This window comes from Bidens hawaiensis, unplaced genomic scaffold (assembly GCF_021521415.1).
Source record: "Bidens hawaiensis isolate Kalapana, Puna unplaced genomic scaffold, B.hawaiensis_p1.1 tig00002839_1, whole genome shotgun sequence".
NCBI lineage: Eukaryota > Viridiplantae > Streptophyta > Magnoliopsida > Asterales > Asteraceae > Bidens > Bidens hawaiensis.
In genome coordinates, this window is record NW_027491153.1 from 2,442,370 (window position 1) to 2,454,518 (window position 12,149).

The following is a 12,149-nucleotide window of genomic DNA, read 5'->3' on the forward strand; positions in this document are numbered from 1 at the left end:
CTTATTTTCCAATCTTTACTCTCCTAAGTCCATGTTATTCATGGGTCATGTGTCAATTTGGTATGACATTAGTTGTAACCCATATGAAAAAAAGGTAATTAATGTCAATTAATATCATTACATCTAATTTTACTAACGTTTACTATCCAGTTACATGTTTTTAATTAAAGTATCAATGGGTTCAATTGGTATGTCAAACTAACTTTTACTATTCCATTACATCTAATTTTACAAATAAATATATAAGGTTTGACATTATTTATTAAAAAAACATATAAACCGCTGAATATCTATAATAAGTTTAAATCAAACAGTGAATTATTAAATTAGTTAAGTAATAAGTTACGAGCTATTATCATATAATAATTGGTGACATATTTTATAATAGATATTTAATTATGTTTGTACTTCAAATTCCGTTGAATAAGTATAATATTTATAATTATAATGTTACAATTTTTAAAACACTATTTAACTTACATTCGTATTGATCAAATAAAACATCTTTAATATATTTAGGTAATCACCAATATTTTTTTATCTCACCTTAAAACATTATTTCAATCTTAGAAAATAAAATTATTAAATATGTAAAATTTGAAATATGTGTGTATGATAATATTAAAATTAATATATTAATTAAAAAGAAAATCCAAATTACGTATAATTAAATACCTAAATTTTGGTAATTTGACAAATCTCGTGTGATACATGGTTTCAAAAACTATTATAATATGTATAAATGCAAACCTAATGCTACGGTAACTTTACCATGTGACAACCACTATTCCTTTTTTTTTAGTATTTTGAAATTACTTTATGCATTTCAAGATTTAAAACTAAGAATAATGACAAAAATGGAAGCTGTTATGGTGGTATTGTTGTGTTGTTGTAAGGTGAAGGATGTCTCGAGTTTGAATCCTCACTTACCTGGTTTCTAGTGTTTTTTTGTTTTCTTTTGATTTTTTTAAATATAAATAGATTTTTGTATTTATAGATTTCATACTAAATCAAGCATTGAAAAAGTAAGGTTGTGTGATGGTAAAGTTATGATAATGTATTATGTTTTACGTGTTTTGAACCTTTCGATCGGCGCGTTGCGCCGAGGTAACCTCTAGTTATATATATATGAATGGCAAAATAGTTAAATAAACATTGAGAAATAGATAGATTTAATAAAATTATATATATGAATGGCAAAATAGTTAAATAAATATTGAGAAATAGATAGGGTACCTCTATATATAAAAAGACGTGTTTTCTCGTAAGCGTTGTTCATCAGTTCGTTTAGTAAATGTAGTTCATGAAGCCGTCAACTAAAAGTACTTTAGGATGCTATAAGATGAAATTAGGAGGGGTGTTTTGGAACGTTTCTTTAATAACTTTTCGACTACAAAAGAAAAAAGTGGGGCAACAACTCAAAAATAGTTTGCCAAAAACAGGTCTGGTAAAAAATAGTCGGACAACAACTCACAAATAATTTGCGATGGATTTAAATTAGGTTTAGTGGTTGTGGGCTTGAACCTACAAAAAAACATAGTGAACACTCATGTTTAAATGTTTAATGATGAAAATAATTGGACATATGGGGCTATGGGCTATAGACTTAAACTTATGTTTACTGGTTATGGGCTTGAACCTATCAAAAAAACACAATGAGTTCTCGGGTAACCGGGTTTAATGACGCATGTAGCAAAAAAAAAAAAAAGTGTTTAGGTTTAATGATGCTTAAACCTATAAAAAATATATAGTGAGTGCTCGGGTTTAATGATAAAAACGATAAAATTTTGGGCAGCATCCATACCACCAGAAAAAAATATCGGCTTGTACAAAGTTAGCACAAGCCCACCCTCCCCACTCAACCTAAATCCACCTCTGCTTAGGTCTATTAAGGAGGTGAATAAGAATTTGTCTTTTAAAGGGTATGAGTTAACCTCATGCTTGTCAATAATAAAAGTTGGGTACGAGTTAAACCTCATGCTTGTCTATAATAAAAGTTTAATTTAAAAGTAATTTAGAAAGTGTGTAAAAAATAAATAATGATAAGTTTTTCATTTTGATAGTGAAGAGATTTAATATTAAAAGAATAAGAAGAATAAACTAACTTTTCATGATAAGTTGGCAATGGAGAGATATCAAGTTAGAATCAACAAGTTAACCGGATGTCCGGATTAGCAAGTCTAAAAAACACCAATATAAAATATCCAAAGAAAAAGCATTCTAACATCTTAAATTTAATTTCATTCTTTATCTAAAAATTTGCCATATTTGAAAATTTTTGTGACGGGTATAACCTTGCCGTTAAAAACTGTTATTACGAGCTTTTTAGATGCACCAACACGCTACTTGAAATTATTTAACTTTGCAGTTAAATAGTTTGTTGTTACGGGCTCTCCAAATGCATCAAGTTACTAAAAAAATTGCTTGAATTACTGTTTCTTACTGAAACAGGTAAGTGATCTTGATACTCAATAATCTCTTTAAAAGAATATATATAAATCGGTGCAAGCTTACAAGCTTTCACCAACGTATGCCTACATGAGATCAGAAAGATGTTCTGTCGTTTCCATGCTTCACCAAAGAAGAGGCAAATATTCTAGTTTAAATTAATTTTTCTTTGTTAACGCATTCAAGGTTGGGAATCTCTCTATATCCAGTCTTCACAACTAATAATAATAATAATAATAATAATAATAACTATAAATAAAACTTTACTTAAAATAAGTACATGACAAAACAAAAGAAAAAGAATTCTATTGAAATTTGCAGTTCAAAAAAAAGGTACATGACAAAACAAAAGAAAGGGAAAACCTTTAATAATCCCCGCGAGATAAATCTAAATAAAGCTTGTAAAACATATAATAATAACTACACAATCATCCTAAAAAAATGTAATAATTTTTTGGATTTTAGAATGACACACTCCATAACAAAAAATTGCAAAAGATTTTGGACTTTAAATTGAAATATACCATAATGACTTTAAATATCTTGAAACACAAGTTTCATTATCTTGTTCCACAATTACATGTTCAAACAATCCATCAGAAAGAAGCTTTCATCCAACCAGCTGCAGGCGCCCATGGTATTTGACAGTGTGCTGAACCATTCCTTCTCGAGACAAACACGGGTTTCTTGCTTTTGCAGGTTTAGCAGTTAGTTTGACCTCAAAGGTTGACCATGTCTTCACCGCATTCTCTGCTGTTTCAGAAAACACCTCTTCAAGAAACTCGTCTGCAACATCTCCATCTTCATCTATCTTCAGACCACGTGTGTACCATTGCAGACCCTAAAACAGTAAATCCATTATCAACAATCAATTCATCATTAAATAAGAGCTAACAGTGTGCTCATGACAGAAAAAACAAAGAAGCTTTATAATGTAATTTCAAGAAACAGAATCTTGATCATTTAGTGTTTAAAGTTCAAACCGCATAATTCATCCATTATCCATGCATCTATGATCCATACTTAATAAAAAGATAATAAACAATACAAGCCCACAAAGGATTCTGTACAAGTCTCCAAGAACAGTCAACTGTAACTGACTTATGACTTATCATACCAATCAATATGATCAAGTTTCATTACAAAAAGCTACAAGTCTTGCTATTGGTTGATCGGGTGGTAAGTGGTAACTGTACAGTGCTCATTGTGCACAAAACACTCCAATGAAATTTTAGGCAGAACAGCTGATATCTCTCACGTAAACAGAACAAAACAATATGGAACTTGCCAAAGATAAGATCTTCTCACCCAAACACGCTTAACTGTTAATTCTTCACTATAACTGTGTTGGATTCTTAGTAAAATAGTGCAATGCGTTTTGATCCAAAAAACCAATGTGCAATGCGCACACATCACGTATGCGAGGCGCTTGCCATTAAAAAATATTCCAAATTTATTTCTAGATAATACTATAAGTCTCTAACTCATAATCATAAATGCGCGCATTATCCTCACATCATGGAATCGCAGCGCATCACTTGACTTGATGCAATCTCATCAGCAAACCGTGCGCATTGCACATTACGAATATGTTAACACCAAGGCTGAATTTCCCTAAAGTGTCAACATAGTAACCATCTAAAATCTAAACTGTATACGTATACGGCATCCTTAAATCCATAACTAAACCCTAGTAAACACCTACTCGTCTATTAATTTGGTGATTCCCACAAGAGGATAAAAACAATAACGGGTTCGTAACAATTTTGCCCCTTTTAAAACAATCACCATACACGTATCAATTGTATAACCCAGTACAATTAATCTTCAAAATTACAACTTGAAACAAGATCGACAGAATTACCTGAACGCCGCCGTCACCGGCGGGGCAGGGCACCAAAACCGGCCCGATTTGATGGGGTTTATCGACGGGAACTGGAACGGAGACTTTGAATCCACTCCGAGGGAGATGACTGTGATCTTGGTCTACCGAACTGGGATGATGATTGTGGGCGTTTACATTATTATTATTTTGATCAATCTCGTCGTCTTTGTTGACTTCGTGATTCCCGAATCCTAAATATCCCACTATCCGCTTGAAGAATCGCATTATGTTCGATTCGATTGTATTGGATTAGGGTTTTGATTGCAGAGTGTATAAACTGGGGCTGCGAATACGGGATTTGGGGGAGAAGAAGCGTCACCAGTAATAGATTTTATTCATTGATTGCGTGCCGAGATATTAACATTTTACACACACTTTGTTTTTTTAACAACAAAAGTATAAGTAAGGAAAAAACATAAAGTGTCTTATTTTTTTAACCTAAGTAATATCCTTAACATATTTGTATACTTTTACAACTTTTATACTGTTTTATTTTAAGTGGGTGATGTGGCATTGACAAAGAATGAGAGGTAGATAGAGAGATGAAGATTCTAATGATAGAGTCGGGATGGTGGTGACGTGGTGTCGCTACGGGAAAGCAACAAAGAAAAGATAAAATACAGAGAAAGTTGGAAATATGATGTGACATAACGATAGATATAGAAACATTGTTTCACCTTCTGTATGCTCAAAACCTTCATGTTGCCTAAAACCTCTCGTGCCCGTTCCCTTTTGTTTAGTATGAAATTATTTGTTTGATTTACACTTAAAGAGAAGTGAATAAACATGAAAATAAAGATATAAAATAATTTACATGTAAGATAGTTGTATTTTTAGTAAATATAATGATTACATCATAAGTTAATTACTTAAATGAAGATAAAATTAGCCATTTCTATTTTAGTGGGGTGGTAAGGTGGTTTGAATGTAAATTCAGTGGTTAAAGGTTCAACCTCCATAGTATATAATAATATTTAGTTCAAAAAAATTTGAAGATGAAGATAATATTATACCATCAACTACTCTACTCATGTTTCTCTACTACCAATAGTTAAAAACGAATTTAATGTCATTCAACAAATACTACTTTTACTTTGTATTTACTAAGCTTGGCAATAGGAGTGGATCCGTTGGAGTAGGCAGTTGGCCAGAAAAAACATCAAGTTAAACTAAGTTCAACTCAAAACAGGTTAGTATAAAATGTGGTTCGGGTCAGAAGATTTATGATAAAAAATGAATTAGAGCCAAAAACTAGTCATTAAAAAAATAAAAACTAAAAACATAATGATTTGATTCAAGTTAAATCAACCTTACAATACACGTTATAAAGTGCATCAACCATGCCATTCAAGACATAATTCCGGCACAAGAAATCCGAATGATTCCAAGCGTGAACCGCGCTCACCGACAGCGCATCCGTTGCCCCTTCATCGACTTGGGGAACGGTTTTAGTCAAGAACCTCGCGAGGTTCAAAGTGGTCAAATAAAAAAACATCTTTTGTTGCCACTGTTTAAAATTCACACCGGTGAACTTTTCCGGTTTCTCAGCACGAGACGTGACTGCAGCAGGCAGCGGAGCGACCAAATTGGTTGTTACAGCAACAACGGTAGTCACGATGGCAGAAACAGCAGCGCTCATGGGTTGGGATTCCATTCTGAAACGAAATACAAGAATAATAATAATAAATCTGTTTAAGTTTGTTGGAAAACTTGTATTATAATATCCAGAAAATTAAACGAAAGTAAACGAAACAATGAACACAGTAAACCGGGCTTGTGTTTAACACAATTCCCTTAAACAGATTCTCGGTCTGTTCCCAGGGTACTCCGGTTCGAAACAGAATCGGTGCTCTGCCGGACTTGGACACTTGCCTGAAATGAAATCGGAATTAACACGGTTGCAGTTGTAGGAAGAAGATGAAGTGTGATTTTCGTTGGTGTGTCTACAAATGAAGAACTGGTCTATTTATATAGCCATACAATCACAATAATAATAATCAATACTGTTAATGACCATTAAATAATAATAATATCAAATAATGGCCATTAGTGCAGATTATAAAACTGAAAGTCATAATCATTCTCTTAATGATTATTAATTGTATTGACTGGACCAGTTTTGAATTTCAAAAACAAATTCAAAAATCGTCTCACGCTGGCTCGGGTTTTCGCACGAGTTCGATGAATTTCTAGTCCAGAAACCCAAATTTGCACCCTCCCCCTGCGCGCGCGTAGAACTTGTGGTAAAACATATCACAAAGAATTCAAATGGGTGTAAGGATTCCACCTTATAAACCATTCATCATTTTGTTCCCAAACCGATGTAGGACAAACCTTTACCACTTTCACCACTTCCTTCATTCACACACTTAAAACTTCCAACAATCCCTCAAATGAATGGAGGTCGAAACAACAACATTATTCCGTTTAGATTTCAACAGTTGAATCTTACATACAATAGGTAGGTGTTATCCTTTGAACTTTTGCTTATAAAGCATACTTAGCCCACTGGCTCTGAGTAGACAGTGATGTCTTTGAACTCGTCTGCCGTTTGTGTAGACGACAATATACTTCACACAAGATTCTCCCTGACAAAGTCAAGTCCTCATAGTTATGTTCGTTATGGTCATGAACATGCGCCTGGTTCTGCAAGAGCTATTAAGTATTGTGCCCAACAACACCCTTCGAAGCGACCCCACTTCTCTCTCATATAGGTGATTCACCATGTATGACTACCTTGGTCGAATCATTAAAAGCCATATGCTTAGCCTCACACTTGTCACTTTTAGGAATGGACTAGGAAGGTTACCTTGCTACGTGGTAAACTCCCTCTTAAAATTGCAGGGTTATACCCCCCACAGTGACCACACTAATTCATACAAGTAGGTTTTCCTATTGAACTCAACTCTTGGGATCTCCAGTCTGTTGAGTTAGGTTTCCTTCGCATGAACTTTAATTTTTCAAGGGCTTCAGTCCCATTCCCATGGACGACTTCTGAACTAACTCTCTACTTAGGCCTTTTGGTAGCGGATCCGCAATATTATCCTTTGGCTTCCCGTAGTCAACAGTGATAATTATAGTAGATATTAGTTGTCGTACCGTATAATGTATACGTCTAATATGTCTATTCTTACCATTATACATTATGCTATGAGCTCTGCCAATTGCCGATTGGCTATCACAATGTATACAGATAGCCGATGCCGGCTTAGGCCATCTTGGTATATCCTCAACAAATTGACGTAACCATTCTGCCTCTTCGCCCGCTTTATCTAGGGCGATGAATTCTGATTCCATCGTGGATCTAGCTATAACCGTTTGTTTAGACGATTTCCACGATATAGCAGCACCTTCAAGTGTGAATACATACCCACTTGTTGCTCTGGAATCATTCGTGTCAGATATCCAATTTGCATCACAATGTCCTTCGACAACTGCAAGATATCTGTTATAATGTAACCCGTATTCTCTAGTGTATCTTAGGTACCGAAGCAACCGAATCACACAGTTCAAATGACTTAAACTTGGGTTGCTTGTGTATTTACTTAGCTTGCTCACAGCATATGCTAAGTCGGGTCTAGTGCAACTCATAAGATACATCAAGCTGCCAATAATTCTTGAGTATTCCAACTGGTTAACGGGTTCACCTCTATTCTTAGCTAGATGTTGACTTGTGTCAATGGGAGTTCTAGCTACATTAGAGTCATTTGAATTAAACTTCTCAGGAATTTTGCTCACGTAATGGGATTGACTTAAAACAAGTCCATCTTGGGTTCGTGTGATTTTAACTCCCAAAAATCACATCCGCAAAACCCATGCCCTTCATGTCAAATCTTGCTTTTAGCATGTTCTTTGTGGACGTTATGATTTTGTCATCACTTCCAGCAATGAGCATATCGTCTACGTATATACACAAAATGACATATCCGTCGGATGTGTCCTTCACGTATACACATTTGTCACACTCATTGATTTTGAACCCAGCATCAAGCATTACATGATCAAACTTTTGGTGCCATTGTTTAGGAGCTTGTTTCAATCCATACAAGGATTTCACAAGTTTACATACTTTCTTTTCTTGCCCAACGGCTATGAAACCTTCGGGTTGTTCCATGTAAATCTCTTCTTCTAGATTTCCATTCAAGAAAGCCGTTTTTACATCCATTTGGTGAACTTCCAAGTTTCTAACGGCGGCAATGGCAAGCACCAACCTTATAGATGTTATTCGCGTATATGTATCAAAGTAATCTGAACCTTCTAGTTGTTTATATCCTCTTATTACCAACCTTGCCTTATACTTATCAATGGTGCCATCAGGTTTCATCTTCTTCTTGAAGATCCATCGATATCCTAGTGGTTTACACCCTTGAGGAAGATCCACTAGTTCCCAAGTATTATTTTGTAAGATAGAATCTATCTCACATTTGATGGCCTCCCTCCACTGAGGTCCTTCAGCGGAGTTCACCGCTTGTTGATACGTTTGAGGTTCCTCTTCTACCATGTAGGTAAGGAAATCAGGGCCGAAGGATTTTTCAGTCCTTTTCCGTTTACTTTTTCTGATTTCAACCTCCTCTGTCTCAGATTGTTCCCGAGGTTTATCTCCAGTACTCTCGTTTTGAATACTTTCCTCAACCGGTCTAGAATATCTCGGCTTTCCTTTTTCCAAACATGGGAACTTATATTCAAACCATGATGCATCCTTTTCTTCTATTATGGTGCCATTGTTTATTCTAGGATTCTTGGAATCATGCACCAGAAATCGATATGCACCACCGGGAAGGTTATATCCTATAAATACACAATCGACGGTTTTGGGTCATATTAGTTGTTTTGGTGGAGTCACCACTACCTTGGCTAGTCATCCCCACACTCGCAAGTATTTATATGGTGGTTTAATTCTCGTTCATAACTCATATGGAGTTAAATCTTTCTTTTTATTCGGTATCATGTTTAAGACATAATTAGCTGATAAGATTGCTTCCCCCCACATGTCCGGGCTTACCCCAGAACTTATCATCATGGCATTCATCAATTCTTTCAATGTTCGGTTCTTACGTTCCGCTATGCCATTTGATTGAGGGGAGTAAGGAGGCGTGACTTCATGTATGATTCCTTCTTTTTCACATAAGTCAATAAAAGGTGAAACATATTCACCTCCTCGGTCACTCCTTACTCTTTTTAATTTTTCGATTTAGTTGATTCTCAACTTTGGCTTTAAATAAGATAAACTTATCAATAGCCTCGTCCTTACTCTTAAGTAAGTAAACATACCAATATCTTGTACTATCATCAATGAACGTGATGAAGTTGTTCCCACCACGAGTAGGAATTGCTTTTAGATTACACACATCAGTGTGAATCATCTCGAGGGGTTCGGTAAATCGTTCAATCTTTTTGAATGACGATTCGTTTGTTTTGCTTCGACGCAAGTTTCACATTTATTATTTGAGTCGATATCGAATGTTGGTATGCATTTAAGTTTAATCAAACGTCGAATGGAATTAAAATTAACATGACCTATTCTACCATGCCAAACATTAGAAGACTCAAGCATATAAGCAGAACTAGTAGCATTCTCATTCATATTGTTAAACACGGTTACATTCAACTTGAACATACCATTAAGGGCATAGCCCTTACCAACATACACACCATTTTTGGTCAACACGACCTTATCGCACTCAATCACCATTTTGAACCCAAACTTGTTCAACTGCCACCCCGACACAAGATTCTTACGAATTTCGGGAACATACAATACATTTGACAAAGTGAGTTCCTTTCTCGAAGTCATCTTCAAAACCACATTCCACTCACCTTTGACTTCGGCCGTAGCGGAGTTTCCCATAAACACCTTTTCTCCATTAGTCACCTCTTTAAAAGTGCTAAAGAGACTTTTGTCAAAACACACATAACGGGTAGCCCTCGTATCGACCCATCAATCTTTGTTATTTTGCCCAACCTAGTTAACTTCGGTGACCATAATCGAGAGGTCCGTGACCACCGCAACAAGGTTCTCAACCTCACGAACCATGTTAACTTGTCGAGCATTTTCTTTCTTTGGAAGCTTGCACTCATTGGCCCTATGGTCTTGCTTTCCACAATTGTAACAAGTTCCTTGGAACTTCTTTTTCTTCCCAACTCCCCCCTTTGGACAAAGGTTGAAGCCTTTCCCATGATTTTTCTTTCCACCATTTTTACTCTTTGAAGATTGGCCATATTCAACAACATTGGCCTTTGTTGTTCTGGGACCGTCAATTCTTTTTAGAGCAATTTTGTTATATTCTTCAATACGAAGACGAACAAAAAGATCTTCAATGGTCATCTCCTTTCGCTTATGCTTGAGATAGTTCTTGAAATCGACCCAACTTGGTGGTAGCTTCTCAATAATACAAGCAACTTGGAATGTCTCACTAAGCGACATCCCTTCCGCATGAATATCATGAAGAATAACTTGCGAATCTTGGACTTGACTCATAACAGTTTTTGAGTCTACCATTTTAAAGTCCAAGAATTTAGCCACCACGAATTTCTTAGTACCGGCATCTTCGGTTTCGTATTTGCGGTCCAACGACTCCCATAATTCTTTGGCAGTCTTGGCCTTACAATACACGTTATAAAGTGCATCAACCATGCCATTCAAGACATAGTTGCGGCACAAGAAATCCGAATGATTCCAAGCGTGAACCGCGCTCACCGACAGCGTATCCGTTGCCCCTTCATCGACTTGGGGAACGGTTTTAGTCAAGAACCTCGCGAGGTTCAAAGTGGTCAAATAAAAGAACATCTTTTGTTGCCACTGTTTAAAATTCACACAGGTGAACTTTTCCGGTTTCTCAGCATTAGACGTGACTGCAACAGGCAGCGGAGCGACCAAACCGGTTGTTACAGCAACAACGGTAGTCACGATGGCAGAAACAGCAATGCTCATGGGTTGGGATTCCATTCTGAAACGAAATACAAGAATAATAATAAGAATTCTGTTTAATTTTGTTGGAAAACTTGTATTATAATATCCAGAAAATTAAACGAAAGTAAATGAAACAATGAACACAGTAAACCGGGCTTGTGTTTAACACAATTCCCTTAAACAGATTCTCGGTCTGTTCCCAGGGTACTCCGGTTCGAAACAGAATCGGTGCTCTGCCAGACTTGGACACTTTCCTGAAATGAAATCAGAATTAACACGGTTGCAGTAGTAGGAAGAAGATGAAGTGTGATTTTCGTTGGTGTGTCTACAAATGAAGAACTGGTCTGTTTATATAGCCATACAATCACAATAATAATAATCAATACTGTTAATGACCATTAAATAATAATAATATCAAATAATGGCCATTAGTGCAGATTACAAAACTGAAAGTCATAATCATTCTCTTAATGATTATTAATTGTATTGACTGGACCATCTTTGAATTTCAAAAACAAATTCAAAAAATCGTCTCACGCGGGCTCGGGTTTTCGCACGAGTTCGATGAATTTCTTGTCCAGAAACCCAAATTTACACCCCCCCCCCTGCGCGCGCGTAGAACTTGTGGTAAAACATGTCACAAAGAATTCAAATGCGTGTAAGGATTCCACCTTATAAACCATTCATCATTTTGTTCCCAAACCGATGTGGGACAAACCTTTACCACTTCAACCACTTCTTTCATTCATACACTTAAAACTTCCAACACTTGCTACAAGGTATGGTGCCGAGGGGAGTTTCTTTAACTCCGCCTAGTTAGTAAAAATTATTCAAAGGTGGTCAACATTAGTCAGAATCACATCTAGTCGGTTAACTTGGGTCTATTTTCACTTAAAAAATACAACA

General features: G+C 35.8%; 1 protein-coding gene across 1 annotated transcript; it reads right to left on the reverse strand.

Moving 5' to 3' along the window:
• Positions 1-2,823: 2,823 nt before the first annotated feature.
• LOC143621358 (uncharacterized) lies at positions 2,824-4,888 on the reverse strand. The gene is made up of 2 exons (XM_077092803.1): positions 4,313-4,888; positions 2,824-3,289 (listed from the first exon to the last, which is right to left on the reverse strand). Exons 1-2 carry the CDS (start codon positions 4,556-4,558, stop codon positions 3,059-3,061), a joined length of 477 nt encoding a protein of 158 aa, XP_076948918.1. The 5' UTR covers positions 4,559-4,888; the 3' UTR covers positions 2,824-3,058.
• Positions 4,889-12,149: the final 7,261 nt, after the last annotated feature.